Source organism: Telmatherina bonti, assembly GCF_933228915.1.
Source record: "Telmatherina bonti genome assembly, chromosome: 4".
NCBI lineage: Eukaryota > Metazoa > Chordata > Actinopteri > Atheriniformes > Telmatherinidae > Telmatherina > Telmatherina bonti.
In genome coordinates, this window is record NC_136622.1 from 36,847,107 (window position 1) to 36,873,774 (window position 26,668).

The 26,668-nt window shown below is 44.6% G+C and overlaps 1 protein-coding gene across 1 annotated transcript in view; it reads left to right on the forward strand.

Annotated features, from left to right (window-relative positions):
• The first annotated feature begins 3,463 nt into the window (after positions 1–3,463).
• The window catches only part of cables2b (Cdk5 and Abl enzyme substrate 2b), a 42,172-nt gene continuing 18,967 nt past the window's right edge, over positions 3,464–26,668 (forward strand). The window contains exon 1 of the mRNA XM_079238878.1: positions 3,464–4,086. Coding sequence (XP_079095004.1) covers positions 3,479–4,086 — 608 coding nt within the window. The 5' untranslated portion in view covers positions 3,464–3,478. The remainder of the gene's footprint in view (positions 4,087–26,668) is intronic.

Genomic DNA, 26,668 nt, shown 5'->3' on the forward strand with positions numbered 1-26,668 from the left:
TGAAAGGATTTTATGTGAAACACAATTTGTAAACACATGTTGTTTACATGTGAGCTACTTGTGATTCACATGTAAACAACACATACCAAACATGTTCTTCACATGTGAATCAAGTCACACGTCAATCTCATGTAGTTCCCACGCGTTTCACATGTGACTCATATATTTATGTCCAGAAAGAGGAAGAAACGAGCAAAAAGATAAAATCCATGCGGGATGTTTCTGGAAATAAAAATAAAAGTCGGTAAAAAAGAAACATAGAAATATAAAACTCTAAAACATTTTGGTGTTGGGAAGCTCGTACGGCTCAGATTAATGAACCAAAAATAAAACTTTCACTGAAAACAGAAACATTATCACTAAATCATGGGAATAAAAAACTTTATTTAAACAGAAACAATGTGTTGTAAGGAGGAGAACTGATAAACTGCTCATGTTGTCGTGTTGCACTGAACATCCTATCAGTGTTAAAATCTTTAATAAATCTCAAACTTTTATTACAAAAAACGAGGTAAAAACCCCTCAGAGCTTGTTCTGTTTTGCTCTCTGAGTCGGTTTCGCTTCTTATTTTATATGTTTTGTACAAAGGACAGCCTCTTCTCTTCACTACAATCAAAGTTTTTTGTTGTTCCCTTTTTAAATAATAATTTAACAAAGATGCAAAAACTGTGATGAACTGGCGAGCTGTCCAGGGTGTACCCTGCCTTGCACCTTAAGCCTGCTGGGATAGGCTCCAGCTTCCCCGTGACCCTTCATCGGACTGAGTGGTTAGGAGAATGGATGGATGGAAAGATGCAAAGATAAACATCTTTATTTACAGTTTCAAGTCATCTGGCTATTTGATCATATTTTAATTACAATAATAATAAATGTATTTAGTATGAAGTATTTATTAATGTGATTATGTGTCTTCTCTCATCAGTGTAATACCAACCTGCCGCCACAAGGTGGCGACTGAGCATAAATGAGCTGATGGACAGACAGACAGACTCTGTCTCAGTGCTGTATTGACCTGTTAATCCCAGCGGCTGCACTGTGACCTACCCATGATGCACTGCTTCTCCCCCCTCAGGCTCTTCTCTGTGCCAACATCACTGAGCATCAGAGCCACAGAGCGGCCCTCGTACCCACGGCAACTACTCCGGTCACAGCTCCTTACATAACACCATGATTTTGTGCAAATTTCTCCGTCACCAACAAAGTCATGTTGTGTTCATCTGGGAATGATTCATGTTTCAGTTCAGCAAAAAGCCGAGTTCCTCCTGTCGACCCTGCAGGGAAACCAGATGCAGGGAAAGTCTAGGATAACTACTTCTGGGACTTACAGGGTTAAATTTCTGGTCTTTGGTTTGAGGATGGTTCAGGTTTGTGTCGGGTCATCAGGATTTCTACTAAACCAGACCAGGAGGAAAATACTGGATATGAAGGTCACACAGTTCAGTGTGATCTTCATACCGTTCAGCTCTTTCTGATGCATTTATTTCTTGTTTCTGCATCATCTTCTTCCTCTTCCTCTTCTCTTCTCTTGTCTTCTCTCCTTTCTTCCTTTCCCTGGCTGTGTGTCCGCTCCAACTCATCGCCGTCTCCACAACTTTGGTTTTACTGATCCGGTTCCCAGCAGAGTCAGTCCAGTCTGAGCAGCAGGAGAGTCAGACTTCCACCATGTTGGTCTACAACGTCTTCAGAAGCGAACCAGGGTTCATTTATAGCAGACCAAATGGAACCGTGTAGACAAGAAGTCTCTGATCATTTCCAGGCCTTTATGCCAGGATGAACAACTCCAGTCCTGCAGGTTTTAGATGAAAAGAATGAAAAACAGACCAACGGCTTCTTGTTGAACAGAAAAACATGTAAAACCTGCAGGACTGTCTCTGCTTCACACTGCCCTCAGAAGAATAGCTCTACAAACGTGTGTGTTGCAGCAGACACAACATATGAATCTACCCTTATCATCAGATTACAGCTCTGTAATCCCTGCAATCATCCAGGTGGTATTTACTATCACATCTGCCTTGTTATCATCCAACCAACACACACACACAGCGTGCACGATGCACACAATCCTGCTTGTCATGTGCACCCGGGCGTTACATCATCACAGAGAGACCGATAATCCTGAGTCCAGTTTTCTTTTGCCTCTTCTCGTTGGACCTGATTCTGTCATTTTACTCAGTTTTCACTTTTCTGTCCAACAGAAATATTTCTGTTCCGTTAAAACGTGATTCTGAAATGATCACCTTAAACCAGCGAGGTATTTATTCTGTAATGTTCGGCTGTGTTGAACATTTTAGTGAAAAACGCATGTCAGAAAGGAAAGGGAGCCATAAAGACACAAATAATCCAGTGTGTCAGTGTGGTGCTACATCTTAAAGGATGAGAGAAATAACCGTCTCGTTACGAGCCCCCAGCTAGCACAAGGGAAAAACACACTTGTGCTGCATAATAAATGACAAATTCCCAGTGAGATCAAACTGAATTGAAAAGAAGTCGGCTTTGGATTTGCTATCCTGCTTCAGATTATCTGGAAGGTCAGATACGGTTCATTTGATTTGGTACAGATGCAGGAGAGGGGATCAAGGGGTGAGCGCATGGCAACAAAGTCCAAGCCGCAGGGATTAGTGTGTGCAATGTCCTGCAGGTTATATTTAGCAGGTTATAGTCATGCAGGACATCCCAGTAAACCAGTCAGGTTCATTCAGGTGAGCCTTGGTGTCACTGCGAGGATCAATACAGAGAAAATCCACAGAGGTTTTAGTTACACGTAGGGCAACAGCCAATCAGAGCTGCAGGCGCCTCGGCTACTGTCCAGCAAAATGAAACCTGTTCATTTCATTTAAGAAAAAAAAAAAAAAAAAAGGTCTTTTGTTAAATTAAAATCATTTGAACTAATTGCAGATTGAACCATCCAGTACATATTTTGCTTGATCCTCTGCACTGTTTACAGCATGCTCTGTTTGTAAACGTAATTATTTCCACGTTCCAACATTTTATTTTATTTCATTGCAGATCCAACCCAACAGCCAACATAATTTTTTTATCCTCTGCTTGTAAACGTCATCACTTCCACATTTATTTTATTTTAAGTAATTAATTAATTAATTAATTTATTATATATTTTATTTTATTTCATTTTATTTTATTGCAGATCCAACCCTGCAGCCAACATCATGATTGATCCTCTGCACTGGTTACAGCGTGCTCTGCTTGTAAACGTCATTACTTCCACGTTTATTTTATTTTATTTTATTTTATATTATTTTATTTTATTTTATTTTATTTTATTACAGATCCAACACTGCAGCCAACATCATGACTGGTCGTGTCCGCAATGTTTACAGCGTGCGCTGCTTGTAAACGTCATTACGTAGTCCGTGTTGGACCAATGAGAGCGCAGAGGGGCGTAACGCGGTCTCGCGCCGGGTAAAAGGGATCTGACAGAAGTCGCGAGCTGCTTGACTTCCTCAGTGAGTCCGGAGCCATGGCGGCGGCGGCGGCGTGCGGACAGCAGAGCGCCGGGTTGGCGGCCGCCGCTGGCGGCAAGAAGCCGCTGGGAAGCCTCGAATTCAGCCGGAGGAACCGGGAGAACTCCCGCCACAGACAAGCCGCTCTTTTGTTTCTCAGCAACATTTCCCTGGACGGCCGGCCGGTCCGCAGCAGCGCAGCGGAGAACGCAGGCGGCCGCCACCACAAAGAGCCCGACTTTGAGGGAGCCAGCTCCGGCTTGGCGGCCGCGGCGGCGCCGGAGCTTTGTCCAGAGCCCGGAAACAGCAACAGCTACGGGACGTTTTCCAGTTTATCCACGTCGGTGAGCTGCGGGAACGTTATCCCCACCGTGGCATCGAAGGCTGGACTCACCGTACCGCCTATTCTCGTACTTCCGTCCGACACCAGCCTCCACGACGCGGGGAGCGCGGAGGTCCTGCTGGGCTGTCGCCGAGGCTCGTTCCCCTCGCCGGGTAACTGCAACCTGCTGTCCCCGTCCCCGTCCAACAGCAGCCTGCTGCCGTCGCCGCTGGGACCACGGAAGTCCTCCACGCTGCTTTCGGTTCAGAGCTGTAACTCCGTGTCCTCAGAGCCGCGACACAGGTGAGACAAGCCCGGCCGAGTGTGAGTCTGTATCCGCCCGGTGGGGGCGTGGGGCCGGTGGTCCTCCCTGGGGAGGGTCGCTGGATGTCAGCGCGGGGCGGCGGGTAGGAAACTGGAGGGTGGGCTGCTTCTGAGGGGCTTTAAAGAAAAACTACCTGGTGAATGTTTAATCATTTAAACCCAAACGCTCATTTCATGGATTATAATGATGTAAAGTAACGGTTTTAATAAATAAAACAGCAATAAGACCAACTAGAAGAACAAAACAGAACTTAGTAGAAATAACACAGATCAGCAGTGACCAAACATTTACACGTTTATATGTTTTGTTTGAGAGTTTTGGCTAAATGTGAGGCAGATTTGTGTTTATTTATATTAAAAGAAAAAGAAGTGGGCTGAGTACAGATCCCTGTGGGACACACAGTGTTTCCATGTTTCCACACGTCTTCCTGCTACTATCTACCTGCTATCCTCACTGCAGCACCTCCACCTCAGCTGCATCCCAAACATCTTCTTGGCTTTATTCCAGCCATAGAGGATCATTATTTTCCTCCTTTTCTCATCACTTGTTGATCTTTGGCTGCTTCTGATTGGACATTACCGTCAGTTTAAGCTCTCTGATTGATGGAAAGTCTGACAGGAAGTGTCTTCATCATCATGTCCAGGTGAAAATATTGGTCTCTTAGCAACATGGTAGTGATGGTGATGAAGATGTGATAAATAATGGTGGATTTACCATCTAGAGTCTCTGAATAAACACTACATGTTGTGTCTGGATTGTAAACCTCCTGGACGGATAGAAACGCTGGAAAACCTCTGTAGACCAGCTGGAGGGTCACATGACCATCACAGTTTAGCCTACAGGCGTCGAAACACGAGATGACATAAGTGATGGCGTTTGCAGATTAGGCAGATTTTAAAGGGTTAACGGACACAAATGATGCAAGTTTAGACTGAACCTCGTTGCTTTCAGAGTGTTACATCTCAGCAGAGACCGTCCCAAATCGAAGCGACGTGCACATAAAGCAGCGACACCGTAAGCGCTTCCTTCTGCATCGTATGGGAAGCATCGGTCTGTCTCTGAACTCGACGCAAGCTGCTTGGCTGGTTCTGTTTACAGGAAGTAGACCCAGGATCGGTTAAAAACCACCAACAGACACAAAGCCAGGCTGTTTTCTGGGGTCCCGACCCCCCCCTCCCCTCCCCGCCGCCCGTTCGATGCCAGCCAGCGGTTTGCTGATGAATATCAGAAAGGAACAAAGACGTTCTGTGTGTGTTTATCTGTGTGTTTATGAAACAAAGTCATCTGGTGGACGGTCGTCATGGTGTTGGCGGACCGCAGGATGTCAGCCGCCATCGGACCAACCTGTTTCCAGTTCGCTCCCAAGCGGCGTCCAGTAGGTGATCCGGGTTCTGGAGTGGATCCATTCCTCCATCAGACCCGATTTCCAGTTCATGTTTCTGGTTGTACAGGAACATACTGGTTCCTTCTTCCAGTTTGAGATGGTTTTGTCTGAACGCTCGCAGTGCTGAACGTTCCCAGTGCTGAACGTTCCCAGTGCTGAACGTTCCCAGTGCTGAACGTTCCCAGTGCTGAACGTTCCCAGTGCTGAACGTTCCCAGCGCTGAACGCTCCCAGCGCTGAACGCTCCCAGCGCTGAACGTTCCCAGCGCTGAACGCTCCCAGCGCTGAACGCTCCCAGCGCTGAACGCTCGCAGGTCTGAACGTTCCCAGCGCTGAACGTTCCCAGCGCTGAACGCTCGCAGGTCTGAACGTTCCCAGCGCTGAACGTTCCCAGCGCTGAACGCTCGCAGGTCTGAACGTTCCCAGTGCTGAACGCTCGCAGGTCTGAACGTTCCCAGTGCTGAACGCTCGCAGGTCTGAACGTTCCCAGTGCTGAACGTTCCCAGTGCTGAACGCTCGCAGGTCTGAACGCTCGCAGGTCTGAACGCTCGCAGGTCTGAACGCTCGCAGGTCTGAACGCTCGCAGGTCTGAACGCTCGCAGGTCTGAACGCTCGCAGGTCTGAACGTTCCCAGTGCTGAACGTTCCCAGTGCTGAACGTTCCCAGTGCTGAACGTTCCCAGTGCTGAACGTTCCCAGTGCTGAACGCTCGCAGTGCTGAACGCTCGCAGTGCTGAACGCTCGCAGTGCTGAACGCTCGCAGTGCTGAACGCTCGCAGTGCTGAACGCTCGCAGTGCTGAACGCTCCCAGTCCCAGTGCTGAACGCTGACAGGTCTGAACGCTCCCAGTGCTGAACGCTCCCAGTGCTGAACGTTCGCAGTGCTGAACGCTCGCAGGTCTGAACGCTCGCAGGTCTGAACGCTCGCAGGTCTGAACGCTCCCAGTCCCAGTGCTGAACGCTCCCAGTCCCAGTGCTGAACGCTCCCAGTCCCAGTGCTGAACGCTCCCAGTCCCAGTGCTGAACGCTCCCAGTCCCAGTGCTGAACGCTCGCAGGTCTGAACGTTCCCAGGTCTGAACGTTCCCAGTGCTGAACGTTCCCAGTGCTGAACGTTCCCAGTGCTGAACGTTCCCAGTGCTGAACGCTCGCAGGTCTGAACGCTCGCAGGTCTGAACGCTCGCAGGTCTGAACGTTCCCAGTGCTGGCGACCAGAGTTGGAATGGTAAAATACCATTTTTCATGTCATTGTAAAATTGTGGAAAAGCCGTTTGTAACATAAATGTTCATCCAGGCGATTTATCATAGTTAAAAAGGCGATTTAAAAATGTCGCCTTTTTAACAATATTAAAGGGAAGCGTCGCTTTACCAACCAGGTGTCTGAGCGCACGCCATGTTGTCGTCCTGTTAGTAGTTAATCTGTCGGTTAAACTCCACAGGGATCGTGGACTGTCGGGAAGATGGAGCTAGCCTGTTTAGAGCTTTTTTTCCCAGCTGGGAAAACTGCAGTGTTTTAGGTGCAGATGGAAACTTGTTATATTGCCGTGTTTAGTTAATATTGTCTTAAAACAAATGTGACATGAGAAAAGAGACAAATGAAAATTATTATTTCGCACATTTTTTCTTATCATGCGATCAATCGATTTATTGCTTATTGCGACAGGCCTAGCTGAACGCTGATGGGAAAATTACCGACAGGCTCGACTGATTTTTTCTTTTTTTGTTTTAAATCTATTTTTTTCCAACTAAATAAAAAATAATCCATTATAAAATTTTTTGTCATTTTTAACGTTTTCATTGATCTTTTAACTTGTCTTCTTGAGCGTTATAGCAACAGAGTGATGTCTGGATACCGGGCGATTGATCGGATATTGTCTTGTTTTCTCCTGAACAGCGAAAGCAGATTTAAACTCTTCTCAGTTTGAGCTTCAGGAAGTCGTCTTTGTCACGTCGTCATGACGACATGCTCCGTTTTACCTGCCAAAAGCTGATTTTCAGCATAAACTAAAGATTTTCATCAACCAGCCGCTCAGGAGGAGATTTTCTCTACCGCTCTGCTGCCAAACTTTGCTGCCTGCAGCGCCGAACTTATCAGACTCGGCTGATTAGTTGAGTTCAACACACCCAGACCAGAACAACACACACACATGCGCGCCTGCACTGTGAGAGCAAACAAGACCAGATGAAATCACACTGACATCATCTGTGTGCTTTAGTGAGTGTTTTCCCGCTTTGCTCCTGAATGACGGCAGTTCCTCCTGCGTCTGATCTCTGCCTGAACATGACGAGGTGCAGGCTTTCACCTTTAGTCTCAGCCCAGAACAGCTAACAGCCAGCAGCCGAGTGGTCGTAGAGGTGGGCTCGGGTCTGGAGGACACAGGTTCAAGTCCCTGCTCTGGGAAAAACAGCTTTTCTCACTTAAGGTGGATCCAGGTGGTTTTCTGGATGATTTGTTCTGTTTTCAAAGAGCTTAGCTTTCCGTCACTTGATTTATAAATCGGAGCAGTACCACCGGAAACCACGGGGGGCAGTGTTGAGTTGTATCGCAGAGGAAGAAACAAACCAGAGAAAAAGAGAACCGGGAAGAAGACGACAACGCAGAAACCGCCAAGTAAAACCAAGTGGCAAAAGTGAAGCCCATGTGGAAATCCCAAAAACTGCAGTTCCCCTTCATCCACTAGGGGCTGCAAAACAGCAAATCCTCATAGACTCCCATGTTAAAAAGACCAACTTCACAGCAGAAATAAACACGTTTACAGCAGAAATAAACATGTTTACAAGCTGTTTCAAAAATCCTTTTTAGGTTTAATAGGTCAGGTTTACCTTCATGACAACTGTGGGGGGAGTGAATTTTTTTCTAACTCGCCCGTTTAGGGGCGTGTCCTTTTGATTGACAGGTACCCCATTTCCCGCTTCAAGTCAGAAGAACGTAGAACAACCGCAGTTTTTAGCCGGTTAACAATGTGACTTAGCTTTAGCCCGCTTACCTCTGTTAGCTGGTTAGCTTCAGTTATCTCCAGGTTAGCTCGGTTAGCTTTTAGCTTCAGAAAGCTCGGAGTTCGCTCGATGTCAATCATCCACCATGATTGACATCATGGTGTCACAGCCCCTTCTCAGCTCCACCTCTTTGCCCATATTTGTATTTCCCGGGCGAGACGACACACATGCCCCTGCCAAGATGGTGATGGTAGGAACTGCCCACCGAGCTTCAATTCAGCCCTTCAGAAACCTACGGGTGACGTCACAGAGGCTCCGCCCATCTTTTATATACAGTCTATGAGGAAAACACACCAGAAAGTTGGGAACAGCAAAAACCTGCATGGTTTCCTTCTTCTGGTGTTTATGCGGAGCATCAATCCTACAATGAACTCTGCACTGCCACCCGGTGGATGACCTGAGCTGACCATGACGAAGGCTGCATGGATGTTTGACGGCAGCGACGTGACGTTTCAGACGGACGACCTCAGAAACAGACCTTCAGTCTGGTTTGAAGCAGAGAAGAAGGTTCTAGCCTGGCTTTACCGGGCCAGTATCGCCGACACCAGTACGACTCTGATACTGTCTAATAACGGCATCAAGCTGAACGAGTCTTATCTTTAAGTGTTTCTTTTTTTTTCCCTGAAAGCTATCAATCAGACGAGACTCGGTCTGTGTTTATGTGATTAACAAGAGTCCGACATCAGATCAGATATTTTCCGATACTAAATCAGTTTATTGTACTTGGTATTTGATATAGAGTGTATTTATCCGTTTATTACAGTCATTATGTCAGTTATTATAGTGCAAGTTTCATCAGCCTGTAATAAAACACATATTACTTACAAACAGCAGCTGATGAACAATAATCAGTCCAGTTTGAACATTTTAATGCATTAATGTTGAGCTGCAGTGTGAGATAAGTCCGGTCGGTGGGCTCCTCCCGGTCTTATCAGGACATCCAGTTTGCAGAACCTCAAACCATTAAAAACGGATATTATAATGGTTCCATTAGACGTTCAGCTTCATCATCTGCTGGTCAGGAAACATGTTTCCAGCTGATGGCACCTGAAGATGATAAACAAACAGCTGGAGAGGCTCCGCAGCTATTGATGAGCAGGTTGTGACGTTTAAACTGCAGCATTGACCCGCGGCAGGATGGATTCTACAGAACCTGCACTTATTTCCAGGGTTCCTGCTGCGTCCCAACAAGTCTGAACGGCTAAAATGTAGAACTTTACATTCAAGGCCTTAAAAAGGCCTTAAAAACACACAGATTTCCATCCAAGGAATTAAAGGAAATCAATGAAAGACGTTGAATAAAGCCAATAACGGACAACCTGCCGGATGTCCTGCCGTCGTCTTGGCGTTATGAATTGTGGAGGAAACTCTGAATTTGCAGATATGCTGGTAAAATTCATCAGAAATCCAGGTTCCAGGATGACAGGAGCTTATGATGGGAAAGCTGCCGGCGTTCCTACGTTCAACAGGAAAACAGAAAAGGCCGCGTTTCAGGTGTGTCTGCTCCAACCGTCCAATCAGGAGCAGCCATCTGAGCAGAAAGTGTCTGAAAGGCTGAAGCTGCTGTGAATAATGCAGCAGACGTGTAGCGTGTAGAAACCTGCTCAGTGGGACGCTAGTTGGTCGTGTTTATGTCGAGGATTTAGGGTTGAGTGAGTGTGTGTGTGTGTGTGTGTTGGTATTAAAGCTGTGTGCAGAAGAAATGATGTGAAAATCCTCTGGAACAACCGGTGAGCTGGACGACTTGGTTCTGACTGAAGCAACGCTTCTGATTTAAGCTGATTTATCCTAATAGTGAAGTGAAAAATAAGAATAAATCTAAATAAAAAGATGATTCTGAAGAAAGTCTGGCAGTTAGAGCTTGGAGCTCTGTCTCTAACTGTGGGCTGATTATTGATTATTTATTAAGTTTTTTTTTTAAGGATGTGCATGAACTTTCTGCCTTGTCTGAACATTCATTCATTCCCACCTCCGCCAGGAGATTTTAGACGTGGAGCGCCTGAAACTTTCTTTAATCAGCATCATTTAATGTTTCCTTCCAGACGGCAAACCTGACTGAGACCATCGTAGCGTTAAAAAGAACCTACACACTAGAGGTGGGAAAATCTAATAAAAAATTGGGATTTTTTTTTGCTTCACAATTTTAAAGTCGATTCTTTTTTTTTTTTTTTTTTTTTTTTTTTTTTTTTGTTAAAAAAATCGATTCCCATATAATTTTTTTAATAGTTTTTATTGATCTTTTTACTTGTCTTCTTGGGCGTTATAGAAGCAGAATGATGGTCTGGATACTGGGTTGTTTTTTCCTCATTTAAATGAAGAAAAATGACAAGCAAAAAAAAGTTTTATACATTTATTTTGTTTTTAATCTACAATAATCATTAATATCAAACAAGTGTGAGAATCACAATGTAAATTGAATCAGCACCCAAAAAAATCTAATCTAATCCGGAAAAAAGCATATCGTTACAGCTGTAGTACACACGTTTCTTACATGCATGAACCAGGTGGAGGTCACCGTGACATCATGAGTTACAGTGAAGACTTAACGATAAATCTTCTAGACCAGGCCGCCGTCCGTTTGATGTTTCCCTGCTCCAACACACCGGGCTTCTGTTGAATGGATCCAGTGATAATGACTGATTAGTGTGAGTCAGGTGTGTTGGAGCAGGGATACATGGAGGATATTCCTGATCTAGATGGTTGAAAGGGTCTGAATACAATAAAACCATCATCTTTGCCAGCATTTAGCAGATCAATACTAAAACCTTTCCATCGTGGAATTCCAGCTGGAATCTGATCAGATTGATTTTAATCAGATAATTGATCTGTAATGTAGCCAACGTCTCTCTGGTGAAGACTGATTAATTAGTTAAACCAATCACATCGTGATTAAACAGCAGCGAGTGCGGGATGAGGGATTAAAACCTAATCTCTGTGTGTGTGTGTGTGTGTGTGTGTGTGTGTGTGTGTGTGTGTGTGTGTGTGTGTGTGTGTGTGTGTGTGTGTGTGTGTGTGTGGATTTAAACTAGTGTGTCTTTCTGTACAGATGAAAGAAACCTGATTACTTGCATTTGCTTGCAGTCGATACTTACAGCCACAGTCTCGTTCACGCTGACATTTTACATTTTTCCTTTTTAAGCTTTATTTTCTCTCAACGCCACCGCCGCCACCATCGCCGCTGCCGCGCCTGCCTTCCTGTCCATGACTGCATTCTAAATCAGCCGTGACGTCGCGGTAAACTTACGGCCAAACAGTCTTGGTGAGCGGCAACGAGCACGAGAGTTTAGGAGCATTTTATAAAAAGCAACATCCACCGATGCCCGAACAGCCGAAAAGGAAGAACGCCATGACTCTCGCCATCTCTGTTAGCTAATCGGCTAGCTAGCTGCTAACGTGACGATGAGCTAAATCGTATTTTTTGTGGGTCTGTTGTTTTAAGCTTCAGGTTGATCTTGTAGCTGTTTGATGTCACAGACACATGAGGAAAAACCTAAACGAGTGTTTATTCCTGCTTTCTGATCCAGACGGATTGGTTTTATTTGACTAAAAGTTGTGGGAATAAAAGGTCGATGTCTTTAGTTGTAGTCAGAACGTAACACTCAGAGAAAACACGTCAAGCTAATGATGGTTAGACGAGAGCTGGTGCATAAACTGCTGCTGACATGCGACCCTATCAGTCCACTTATTCCAAAATAACACGACTAATCATGATAAAAATCATTAAATATGAGACTGAATAAAGAAAAGTGATGAAGGGACGTGTGTTAACTTGCGGGTCGGGTTGTTGGTTTGGTTGTCCTAACCGGTTCTGGTGGGTAAAACTGGACCTGTGCAGGACTCCAGTCGTCTTAACGTTGTTTTTCCTCCCAAACAGCAATCTGCATCACTTCTTCCTTCTTCTGACTTTATTGCGGTTGGCAGACGGCACTTCCTGTTGCTGGATGATCCGTTAGTAGAACAATCCAGAACCCGGCCTTTCAACCGGACCAGAGTTCGGTTCTTTGGAGCGCTTGGTGTTCATACTGCACCAAACCAGCCGGACTATCCCTGCAAGCGGTCCGGTTAAAGCGGAGCAAATGGCGGCAGCGGGCTGAGTTAACGTAGGATTTATTCTTCGTGACAAAGCAGAAGAAATTTACAGTAACTTTACCTTCTGTCTGTTTTATGTTGTCATGGTGGCGACAAAAGATGGAAACAAACTGTAAGAACACTATTTAGGACGCGTCCACATCTGCCTGTCTGATCCGAGTCCGTTTGCTCGGAAAGCCGCTTCATTTGGGGAAATGTGAACGCGCCAAACGAATCCTGGTTTGGATCGAATCGCCTACAAACGCAGGTCTCGGTTCGCTTCAGGCGAACTAAATACAGGAAGTGAACTATGAAAAAGTCCCTTTCTGCATGTAGCGTAGCGTTGCATTGTGGGTAAATCCATAGCGATGGCGTTAAGGGTCCTCTGCCTCGTCTGGTGTTCATACTGTGTCCATTGTTGCAGTGATTTTCTGCAGTATACTTGCATAAGACACAATAAAAACTAGGGCTGGAAAAATTGAAAATATGACATTTTTTGCTTCACAATTTTAAAGTCGATTTTATTTTTCAAATAAAATTAATCCACTGTAAAATTTTTGTAATTTTTTTGCTCTTTTTTTTACTGGTCTTCTTAGGCGTTTTAGCAGCAGGATGATGGTCTGGCTGTTGTTTTTTCCTCATTGAAATAAAAAAAAAAAAAAAAAAAGACGAGTAAAAGATATTTATACATTTATTTTGTTTTTAATCTACAAAAATCAGCAATATCGAAGAATTGTTAGAATTGCAAATTAAATCAAATGGGCACCCAAAAAAAACCCAAAATCAGTTTTCTTCTTCACGTCGGTCTTGTCCTCTCTTCTGCTAAATACCAGTGCAGCGCCACCTCTGGTGGGAATGGGGATTTATTATTCGAATGGTTTGGCTGGTTTGACCAAAGTGCAACGTGAACATGATCTTTGTCTGCATGGATACACCCCCCTACAGCTGAGCCGAGTCCCCAATCGGACAGAGTCTATCAAAGTATCCTGATGGGAATACACCCTGAGACCCGGAAGGACTGTTGATGTGATTTTACTTTAATGCTAACAAATCAACTGCTTCTGATCAGTGGGGTCTGACTGTGCGGTGCAAACTGATCGACATGCTCGCTGCAGATCAATCAGTCGTTAAAATGACTCGTTTCATTCAGTCACTGAAAATGTTAGAAAGTGTAAAGAAGAATTTTGCTCCCAGCAGATCTGAATGAGTGTTTTAATGACCGATGGTGGGAGAAAACCAGTGGAAGATTATCATCTTTTATCCAAACAAAACTAAGATGAAACCAGGAAGCAACGGCAGTAAAAGGAGATACCGCTGCTGTCCCAGCATGCAACACTTCAGCTGGTTTCAGAAAGCTGAGAGCAGTAAACCTGGTTTCTGTGAGCTTAAAAAGATAAAAATGATGCGAAGGAGTAAAAATATCCCGCAGTCGTCGTGTTTTATGTTATTTTTGGACTCCGACATGTTTGTTCTGGTTTATTTTTAGCAGCTGAACAGCAGCTATTATTACTCTGCACATGACTCAAAAGAAATACCACGACACATGGCCTGCAGCTCGGCCTGCTGTCTAATCGACTTACACATTACATCACGCCGTGTTACGGAAATACTGACCCTGTAACGGTTCTGATTACATCTGAATTTGATTGTCTGGGTTGGGAACATTCAGAAACGGAGAATCTGAATGTTTTTCAGGAGGAAGTAGCTTCAGCAGGACACCAAACACCTTCCTGCTTCTTCTGCCTAAACCTCGGTATCAAAGGAATTTTCCCAGATTCTGTTTTTAACCTGGTGGGAGTCTGTGGTCGGAGTGCACCATCGCAGCTACCGCATGACTCAACCCGATTACGATTATTAAGCTTTTCAGTGCATCTTTTTTTCTCCAGTCTCACTCCTTGGCTGCTTTTATACAGCTGCTCCATTCAGTGTCCAAAAATTCCTCATTTTCCATGAAATCGTCAGAAAAAAGGCAAAAGTTCGGAACAAGAAGCTCCTCCCACCTCGGCTGGAGCGGAGCTGCTGCAACATTTCGTTAGGTTTACCGTTATTTTGGCTTTACACAGCTTCCAAAGGAAGTCTTGTTCAGGTCTGCTCTCAGAATGGACCAATCAGAGAAGGCGTGTTGACAGCGTGTTCAGTCCTGGACTACACCAGTTCCACTCTCTGCTCCAGAACTGGACGAACCCGGCTTCAGGTCCTGGACTAAACCAGTTCCCCTCCAGAACTGGACGAACCCGGTGCTGCTTTTTCTTTTCTTCTGCAGCATCAGAACAATATTGTCATGGTGTGATATGGAAGACCAAACGTCAACATTTCACCTCCGAGTTGTTCACATCGGACCCGGCTAGTAAAGAGGTTTAATCTCCTGCTCGCCAACAGTAGCTGCTAAGGTAGCTGTTTGTCCCCCTTGTGGACACTTTAGAGGGACGGACAGGTCCGTCCTTTTTAAAGTGTCTGGGCAGCAAACGTAACTTTTATGTTCCTGCAGATCTTTCCAGCTGCATTTCTGTCATTTAAATATTCAGAAAAGCAAATTATGAGTCGGTACGTGTTTCATAGCGATGAATATGCCCACCCCTTACTGCATGGAGTAGTTTATGTGAATTAGGTGTGTGTGAACACCTGGCAGCTTGGACATGGAGCGACTTATTCATGTGTTTACTTTATTCTCTGATTTATCATTTTATCTGTTTAGATATTTTTAAACTTTGCTTTTAACATCTTCAAATAGCAACGGATGGAAATGAGTCTGGATAAAATCTGGTGTGTTTTCATGTTTTCACCACTAACTTTCACTGTTACTTCCAAATACGATAAGCTAAGTTAAGGAAAGCTAAGCTAAGCTAAGCTAAGCTAAACTCTAAACTAAACTAAGCTAAGCTAATTTAAACTAAACTAAGCTAATTTAAACTATAAACTAAGCTAAGCTAGACTAAGCTAAGCTAAATTATACTAAACTAAGATCATTTAAACTATAAGCTAAGCTAATCTAAACTAAGATAAGCTAATTTAAACTAAGCTAAGCTAAACTGTAAACTGAATTAAGCTAAGCTAAACTAAACCAAGCTAATTTAAACTATACACTAAGCTAAACTAATCTAAACTAAGCCGAGCTAAGCTAATTTAACTAAACTAAGCTAAGCTAAGCTCGCAAAACAAACCGGTTGTGTCACGTTAAGCTTCAGAGTTACGTGGAAACGTAAAGTTTCACGTCGAATTGACAAACGTTCGTGATGTGATGGGTAGAAGTAGATGTTTTTGCTCCTGTCAGACCGACTGCTCCGACACGTAGAAAAAGGTCGCGGTGAACCGTCGGACTTCCAGTATTTTCCAGTATTTTCTGGTGTCTGTCTACGTGCATGGTGCGCTTGCTGACCCCTAAAAAACCTAAACATCAGAGGCTGTTCTGACTGATGTATGATGAGAGAGAGGTTGTAGGATGTTGGTCGGCGTGGAGGTCAAGATGTCGTCATGTGAAAACAAACACCCCTAATCTTCATCATCGTCCTCAGCAGCAGCAGGGGAGTTATCACGCTGGATTTTTCCGTTCCCACAGACGGAGAAGTTTCCATCGTCCCAGACACACGAATGCGGCTGGTTCTCATGGAAATGAGACGCTGCTCAGACTGCTGCAGCTACTGGGAGGGATTTAGACGAACTGGGACGACTGGAAGCAGAGAGATGTTTATCATGTTCCAGAGAATTCTAGTTTCCAGTGATGGTGACAAAACCAGTCTCAATAAGTGTCTTCATGATGGGAATCAAGCTGGCAGGTGTGTTTATGGTCCACTAGCACACGCTGGTTTTACTGGTTTTTACTGAGTCAAAGCAGAAGTCAGAAACTCTCAGCTTTCAGACAAAGACTAGTGGCTGAGGGTGTTTCGTCTTAAACATCATCATCATCCATCACGGCCACTGACCTCGGTCCATTCCCACACAATGGAAACATTCCTGTTCTATGACATTCCCATGGCTGGAACGCTGGGAATATTCCACCGTCGCTCATCCGAGGGCTGGCGGCGACTTCCAGGGAGTTTGGTCGTTTCTGTTTGGGCCGAATAAACCCGAAGAGCCGCTATTTTTATCCAGATATGGATCATTCTGGAAGGTCGTGACCCTGAACGCAGCAGCAGACAGGTGGCGCCTCGCTTCTGGTTCTGGACGGGGAGGTTCAGTCGTAGCTTGTTGTTGACGTTAAAACAACGTGTTGTTCAGGATGACGATAAAACAACGTGTTGTTGTTCAGGATGACGATAAAACAACGTGTTGTTGTTCAGGATGACGATAAAACAACGTGTTGTTGTTCAGGATGACGATAAAACAACGTGTTGTTGTTCAGGATGACGATAAAACAACGTGTTGTTGTTCAGGATGACGATAAAACAACGTGTTGTTGTTCAGGATGACGATAAAACAACGTGTTGTTGTTCAGGATGACGATAAAACAACGTGTTGTTCAGGATGACGATAAAACAGCGTGTTGTTGTTCAGGATGACGATAAAACAGCGTGTTGTTGTTCAGGATGACGATAAAACAGCGTGTTGTTGTTCAGGATGACGATAAAACAGCGTGTTGTTGTTCAGGATGACGATAAAACAATGTGTTGTTGTTCAGGATGACGATAAAACATGTTGTTCAGGATGACGATAAAACGTGTTGTTCAGGATGACGATAAAACAACGTGTTGTTGTTCAGGATGATGATAAAACAACGTGTTGTTGTTCAGGATGACGATAAAACAACGTGTTGTTGTTCAGGATGACGATAAAACAACGTGTTGTTGTTCAGGATGACGATAAAACAACGTGTTGTTGTTCAGGATGACGATAAAACAACGTGTTGTTCAGGATGACGATAAAACAACGTGTTGTTCAGGATGACGATAAAACAACGTGTTGTTGTTCAGGATGACGATAAAACAGCGTGTTGTTGTTCAGGATGACGATAAAACAGCGTGTTGTTGTTCAGGATGACGATAAAACAACGTGTTGTTCAAGATGACGATAAAACATGTTGTTGTTCAGGATGACGATAAAACGTGTTGTTCAGGATGACGATAAAACAGCCTGTTGTTCAGGATGACGATAAAACGTGTTGTTCAGGATGACGATAAAACAACGTGTTGTTGTTCAGGATGACGATAAAACAACGTGTTGTTCAGGATGACGATAAAACAACGTGTTGTTCAGGATGACGATAAAACAACGTGTTGTTGTTCAGGATGACGATAAAACAACGTGTTGTTCAGGATGACGATAAAACAACGTGTTGTTCAGGATGACGATAAAACAACGTGTTGTTGTTCAGGATGACGATAAAACAGCGTGTTGTTGTTCAGGATGACGATAAAACAGCGTGTTGTTGTTCAGGATGACGATAAAACAGCGTGTTGTTGTTCAGGATGACGATAAAACAACGTGTTGTTGTTCAAGATGACGATAAAACATGTTGTTCAGGATGACGATAAAACAGCCTGTTGTTGTTCAGGATGACGATAAAACGTGTTGTTCAGGATGACGATGAAACAACGTGTTGTTGTTCAGGATGACGATAAAACAACGTGTTGTTCAGGATGACGATAAAACAACGTGTTGTTCAGGATGACGATGAAACAACGTGTTGTTCAGGATGACGATGAAACAACGTGTTGTTCAGGATGACGATAAAACAACGCGGTGTTGTTCAGGATGACGATAAAACAACGTGTTGTTCAGGATGACGATAAAACAGCGTGTTGTTGTTCAGGATGACGATAAAACAGCGTGTTGTTGTTCAGGATGACGATAAAACAACGTGTTGTTGTTCAGGATGACGATAAAACAGCGTGTTGTTGTTCAGGATGACGATAAAACAGCGTGTTGTTGTTCAGGATGACGATAAAACAGCGTGTTGTTGTTCAGGATGACGATAAAACAGCGTGTTGTTGTTCAGGATGACGATAAAACAGCGTGTTGTTGTTCAGGATGACGATAAAACAACGTGTTGTTGTTCAGGATGACGATAAAACAACGTGTTGTTGTTCAGGATGACGATAAAACAACGTGTTGTTGTTCAGGATGACGATAAAACAACGTGTTGTTGTTCAGGATGACGATAAAACAACGTGTTGTTCAGGATGACGATAAAACAACGTGTTGTTCAGGATGACGATAAAACAACGTGTTGTTGTTCAGGATGACGATAAAACAGCGTGTTGTTGTTCAGGATGACGATAAAACAGCGTGTTGTTGTTCAGGATGACGATAAAACAACGTGTTGTTCAAGATGACGATAAAACATGTTGTTGTTCAGGATGACGATAAAACGTGTTGTTCAGGATGACGATAAAACAGCCTGTTGTTCAGGATGACGATAAAACGTGTTGTTCAGGATGACGATAAAACAACGTGTTGTTGTTCAGGATGACGATAAAACAACGTGTTGTTCAGGATGACGATAAAACAACGTGTTGTTCAGGATGACGATAAAACAACGTGTTGTTGTTCAGGATGACGATAAAACAACGTGTTGTTCAGGATGACGATAAAACAACGTGTTGTTCAGGATGACGATAAAACAACGTGTTGTTGTTCAGGATGACGATAAAACAGCGTGTTGTTGTTCAGGATGACGATAAAACAGCGTGTTGTTGTTCAGGATGACGATAAAACAGCGTGTTGTTGTTCAGGATGACGATAAAACAACGTGTTGTTGTTCAAGATGACGATAAAACATGTTGTTCAGGATGACGATAAAACAGCCTGTTGTTGTTCAGGATGACGATAAAACGTGTTGTTCAGGATGACGATGAAACAACGTGTTGTTGTTCAGGATGACGATAAAACAACGTGTTGTTCAGGATGACGATAAAACAACGTGTTGTTCAGGATGACGATGAAACAACGTGTTGTTCAGGATGACGATGAAACAACGTGTTGTTCAGGATGACGATAAAACAACGCGGTGTTGTTCAGGATGACGATAAAACAACGTGTTGTTCAGGATGACGATAAAACAGCGTGTTGTTGTTCAGGATGACGATAAAACAGCGTGTTGTTGTTCAGGATGACGATAAAACAACGTGTTGTTGTTCAGGATGACGATAAAACAGCGTGTTGTTGTTCAGGATGACGATAAAACAGCGTGTTGTTGTTCAGGATGACGATAAAACAGCGTGTTGTTGTTCAGGATGACGATAAAACAGCGTGTTGTTGTTCAGGATGACGATAAAACAGCGTGTTGTTGTTCAGGATGACGATAAAACAGCGTGTTGTTGTTCAGGATGACGATAAAACAGCGTGTTGTTGTTCAGGATGACGATAAAACAACGTGTTGTTGTTCAGGATGACGATAAAACATGTTGTTCAGGATGGCGATAAAACATGTTGTTCAGGATGACGATAAAACAACGCGGTGTTGTTCAGGATGACGATAAAACAACGCGGTGTTGTTCAGGATGACGATAAAACAACGCGGTGTTGTTCAGGATGACGATAAAACAACGCGGTGTTGTTCAGGATGACGATAAAACATGTTGTTCAGGATGGCGATAAAACATGTTGTTCAGGATGACGATAAAACGTGTTGTTGTTCAGGATGACGATAAAACAACGCGGTGTTGTTCAGGATGACGATAAAACAACGCGGTGTTGTTCAGGATGACGATAAAACAACGCGGTGTTGTTCAGGATGACGATAAAACAACGCGGTGTTGTTCAGGATGACGATAAAACATGTTGTTCAGGATGGCGATAAAACATGTTGTTCAGGATGACGATAAAACGTGTTGTTGTTCAGGATGACGATAAAACAACGCGGTGTTGTTCAGGATGACGATAAAACAACGTGTTGTTGTTCAGGATGACGATAAAACAACGCGGTGTTGTTCAGGATGACGATAAAACAACGCGGTGTTGTTCAGGATGACGATAAAACAACGCGGTGTTGTTCAGGATGACGATAAAACATGTTGTTCAGGATGACGATAAAACAACACGGTGTTGTTCAGGATGACGATAAAACAACGCGGTGTTGTTCAGGATGACGATAAAACAACGCGGTGTTGTTCAGGATGACGATAAAACAACGCGGTGTTGTTCAGGATGACGATAAAACAACGTGTCATTGTTCTGGATGACGATAAAACAACGTGTCGTTGTTCAGGATGACGATAAAACAACGTGTTGTTGTTCAGAATGAAATTGGAAAAAAATCTTGAAAAAATATATCTGAAAATCTGAAATCTGAAAAAAATATAAAATAACTGGCAACACGTTATCTTTCACGCGGGTTTCCCCATTACAAACTGGAAGAAAAATCTGGAAAATAAAAATGAATGTCAGAATAATGTTCCCAAAATTTTGGCCGATTTAAAAGGTTATTATATTTTTAATGCCCTTACCTGTAAATTTAGCAAACAGTCTGTTATCCTTTTCCTCCCCCAACAAATCGCATTGGATGTAGAGGATGGGAAGGTACAGACAGGAGCAACATGCAGCAGGTCAGACATGTATGAAGGGGCGGGGCTACATATGGTTTGATGAGGAGCAGGTGGAGCTTCTGCTGCACAGGTCTGATGGGGGAAGCAGGTGAGACCATTGTCACCGAGTTTGCTGATGGACATGACGGGGAGAAAGTCGGCTCAGACTCTACCCATCATCAAACGTTTTACAGCTTTTCACAGCTTTTTTTTTAAATAAAGGACCGTTTCAGTTTGCAGGTGTTTCCGCTGAACGCTGTTTGGAGCCGAAGCCGTGATTCTCATGACGTCTCGTCTCTACGGGACGTTTAGTTTGACAAGCAGATGATCGATCGGTGTTGTCTGGACAGGGCGGGTGTGATCTATGGTGGAGATTTAATTCAGTTCAACTTTATTTATATAGCGTCAAATCACGGCGATGCCATCTCAAGACGCTTTACAGACAGAGAAGAAAACATAATGAAAGCCAATTCATAACAGCCTACATAAGGAAACCAACAGATTGAGTTGAGTCCAAGTCAATCTCCCATCCTGAGCAAGCACACTGGCGACAGTGGGAAGGAAAAAACTCCCTTTTAACAGGAAGGAAACCTCCGGCAGAACCCGGCTCAGGACAGGCACCCATCTGCCTCTGCTGTGTGGGGGGAAGAGGACAGAAAGACAACAGACAACAGGAACTGCTACTCCCGGCTAACACTGTTATGGGGGGGAATTAGAGAGAAAGATAAAGAGAAAGAGATTTAATGAAGTATGTCATCGCACCAGTAGACAAACACGGCACCAGGATGATACATAGATCCTTTCAGCTGCGATGTGCGATGGCGCCGCGATGACGTTTCAGTTTGCAGGCGTTAAAGAGATCAAACTCTAGACCATTTGGAGAGAAAAGGAACGTGGAGTGATCAGCAGAGGCCAAAATGGCTTCTCAGAGCCTTCCATCCAGTCCGAAAGGTGAAAAGCGCTGCGCAGCAGCCCAGATGTTGGCGCTGCACCGAGCACTCTTCTCTGCAGCATATTGCTGTGAGCAGCAGATAACAGTGATTTAAAGTCCATGTGCTGTAGAATCAGCAGCTCAGACACAGAAAAACACCAACAGCTGCTGAGTGTGGGTGGGTGTGTGTGTGTGTGTGTGTGTGTGTGTGTGTGTGTGTGTGTGTGTGTGTGTGTGTGTGTGTGTGTGTGTGTGTGTGTTGTGTAATCGTCATGCTTCCTCTGGAGGATTGTGCTTTAAATCTGCTTTAGCTGCGAGTGTTCGTGTAAGTTTGTATGAATTAAAGCTCTGTATTTCTGCTGGTGTGTTCAGGATCCTGGATGTAGAACCGACACCTCGGTTACATGTCACATGACATAAAACTGGAAAACACACCTTAACGAGACTATAAAACATCGTAGTATAAATGCAACGTTTAAAGCTCCTTTAGCTCCAACATAGATCCGGTCTGAACCTGTTTGCTCCGGAGGCCTCGTCAGGTTCAGATAGATTTCCACTTCTACTGATAAAATGTCTAGTTTTTTTTGTTTTACTGTAAAATGTCACAACTCCATAATGCTGTCTGCAGTCTGGTGGAATCATGTTGCTTTTTTCATTCTTAATCCAATGGACGGCGGTCTAAACGTCAGTCACTTCATAAAAACCCAGGAACGTCAGAAAGCCTGGATGTCCATGTTGGGCTGCGTTCCCATGGATAGTCCGCTAGACTCGGTCCAGTTGGGGACCCAGATCAGTTGTGTGTGTGTGTGTGTGTGTGTGTGTGTGGGGGGGGGGGGGGGGGGGGGGGGGGGGGGGGGTTGGGGTTGGGGTTGGGGTTGGGTGTCCATGTGGACTGAGATTGTGTTCATTTTGGTGAAACCAGCCAAACCATTAGAATAATATATCCCCATTCCCAGCAGAGGTGGCGCTGCACTAGTATTTAGCAGAAAAGAGGACAAGACCGGCGTGAAGAAGAAAACATGGAGACGAAACTATGGCTGTTTTGGGTTTTTATTGTGTCTTATGCAAGTATACTGCAGAATGGGGCTGGGCGACATGACCTTTTAGTAATATCCCGATATTTTTATGGCATGTCACGATATACGATAAATATCTCAATATTTACCTTATCCTTGAATGAATGCTTTGGTGCATACAATCACATCAGTAAGATGATTTTGTGTCTCCATTAAAACATAATTGTTCATACTGCATTAAGATATGCTGATTTTAAACATTCATGCCAAAAGGATGAAATTGTAACGAAGCAAACTGATCAAACCGTATTTATTGAACAGTTAAAGCAGTGGCAGAAACATGTCATTTTAAAACAAAATAAAGTGACTTTGCATGATGTAATAAATGCAACGTATGAAAATAGGTGCTCTAGGGGGGACTTTTCAAATGATGAACTATTATAAGGCTTTGCTTTATGGATACGTTTTTGAGTTGTCGTGTATTTTTTTTAATCGCAGAGTTTAGCGTAGAAATCAGTCTTATAATCCAGGCAGAATGTCCTCGTATCGTCTCCAATAAACGGCTTCAGACAGTTTTTATTTCAGGATTTGATTCCCACTGCTTTCTGTACTTCTAGAGACATGAGGAGCCAGATAAATATGCTTGTGTCACACACAGTGGATGAGGTGAGTAAGTGACAGAGGCTGTGAATGTAATCAAATAGAATGAATTATTTTTGCGTGACGTGAAAAACTTTGTAATTTATGTCCCACTCTGTAATCCAGAGCGGGATCAGTGGTGGATTTGGCTGTTCATTGTGACTGTAGGTGGAGTCGTGCAGGTGTCCTCTCTGCTCCTCTGACTGGCTGCAGCTGCAGCCGGAGCGACTGAGTGCTTTAGGACGGGGAGAGACTCTCCTTCTGACAATAACTTTACAATATGCGCTTTAAAGTCAGTCGCCAAAACACCAGGAAAGTCTCCAATAACTCCTGTAAAAGTCGCTAGATTTGTCGCTTTTCACAAAAGAAGTCGCCAGATTTAGCGAGAAAGTCGCCAAGTTGGCAACAGTGGCTCCACGCTGCCTCTCATGACGTAGCACGTAGCTCACGTTATGTACGTAACGAGGTGCGCTTGCTTTAACTCTCTGTGCAAAGCGGTGCAGAGTCGAGGAGGAGGGAGAAAACCCCCCCACAGCTAAAAACAACTGCGTGACAACAGGATACTCGAATATGACGAATATAGACATTTTCTATATCGCACAGAGGACTAGCCACGATATCTCCAGTATATTCGATATATCGCCCAGCCCTACTGCAGAAATCCACTGCAACAATGGACGCAGTATGAACACCAGACAAGGCAGAGGACCCTTAACGCCATCGCTATGTATTTACCCACAATGCAATGCTACGCAACATGCAGGATAGGACTTTTATTGTAGTCCGCTTCCTGTATTTTCGCTTGAAACGGACCAAGTCAGCTTCTTTGGTCCGAATCAGAATTTATTTGACACGTTCACATTGATGGAAGCGGACTTTCCGAGCAAACGAACTCTGATCAGAATTCGGATCAGAGAGGTGGATGTGTCGTAAATCTCCACAGCTACCTTCAGCAGTAAAATGCGAACAATGTCAGAGAGTTGTTGCATGTTTGACTTTTCCAGTCGAAGAGAGACGTCACGTTTTGAACCTGGGAGGTTCAGCCGACTGTTATTCTTCCTTACGTACGTAAATGATGACGTTAAATGTTCTACGTTCTTGTCCGTTGACGTTGCTGTGCTGAAGTCAGTTGATCCACTAGAGGGCAGCGCGGAGTTCCGACGTCACCTCCACCTTCTGACACCATTTAGTTGCGGCAATAAACCAACGTGAAGAGGTTTAAAAAGTTTTTTTTAAACTTGAAAGTTGAAGTTGGTTTGTTTCTTTCGCTGGCTGTGTGTCAGCTATACAACTCAACACTGCCCCCGGTGGTGTCCGGTGGTATTGCTCCGTTCACTGTGTTAGGCGACGGATAGCGTCACATAAGTGGCGCAGACGGACAGACTTCTGCATCAAGCATAAATACACCTTAAAGGCGTTTTTGAGGTTTTTTGGGCAGGTTAGAACTTTTCACGACCTTTAATCATTAATTCTCTTTACTTCAGTGTCTCTGTTAAACATTCCAACGCGGTGGCGTAGCGGTAAGCACTGCAGCCTCACAGCAAAAAGGTCACTGGTTCGAGTCTCAGCTCTGGGGAGGTTTGCATGTTCAGTGGAGTTGGCATGTTCTCCACGTGTAAGCCATGTCCTTGGAACATGCATGTTTGAGTTAATCACTACAGTTAATTACTTATCACATGTAAGTTGCTTTGGATAAAAGTGTCTGCAAAACGACTGTAGAATAGAATAATACACGTTAACAAACTCTTCTGTCCAGCTCTAGTAGTTACGATCATTGTCGTTTGTTACATTAAGACAGAGACTAATAGTGTCCCTCTTGGCTTTCCATACTTGCAGCGGTGTGTGTGTGTGTGTGTGTGAATAAGTGCTGATGTCAGCTGTGTTGTGTAACTGTTGTGATGTCATTGAGCTCCTTGGCCTGCTTTCATGGTGAGATCTGTTGTTTAAATCCATGAGGTCACCACCGCATCAAACCTGAACACACACACACACACATCCATTTTCATCTCATGTTTTTATATTTTATAAAATGTTTTCCTGCAGCATTTTGAGACAATTAGATCCCGATGCCGGGTGTGTTTTCTCTATTATTTCCTGTAACCAAACTTTTATTTCAGTGGAACCAGAAATTAATTAAGATGTTTTTCTGATTATCTTCATATTTTTCCTGGAATCTTCTGGAATAATGTGCTGGGTTCGGGTTTTACTATCAGGTCTGATTCAGTCTCGTCTCTCATGTCCATAAAAACCTAAATGTTTCCAAACGCTGCCTTCAGGCCCGACCAAACTTCTCGCTGTTCCATCGGTTAGCTGAACCCGACCAGTCGAGGAGCTGGATTTTCTTCTTCTGCTTCCTGGTCAGAGCTTGTTTTAGAGAGTTTCGCCCCCTAGTGAGCAGCTGCTGGAACTGCACGCTGTAGTCCAGGCGGTCCGGTCCACGCTGTAGTCCAGGCGGTCCGGTCCACGCTGTAGTCCAGGCGGTCCGGTCCAGGCGGTCCAGTCCACGCTGTAGTCCAGGTGGTCCGGTCCACGCTGTAGTCCAGGCGGTCCGGTCCACGCTGTAGTCCAGGCGGTCCGGTCCAGGCGGTCCAGTCCACGCTGTAGTCTAGGCGGTCCGGTCCACGCTGTAGTCCAGGCGGTCCGGTCCACGCTGTAGTCCAGGCGGTCCGGTCCAGGCGGTCCGGTCCACGCTGTAGTCCAGGCGGTCCGGTCCAGGCTGTAGTCCAGGCGGTCCGGTCCACGCTGTAGTCCAGGCGGTCCGGTCCAGGCGGTCCAGTCCACGCTGTAGTCCAGGTGGTCCGGTCCACGCTGTAGTCCAGGTGGTCCGGTCCACGCTGTAGGCCAGGCGGTCCGGTCCAGGTGGTCCAGTCCACGCTGTAGTCCAGGTGGTCCGGTCCACGCTGTAGTCCAGGCGGTCCGGTCCAGGCGGTCCGGTCCACGCTGTAGTCCAGGCGGTCCGGTCCACGCTGTAGTCCAGGCGGTCCGGTCCACGCTGTAGTCCAGGCGGTCCGGTCCAGGCGGTCCGGTCCATGCTGTAGTCCAGGCGGTCCGGTCCACGCTGTAGTCCAGGC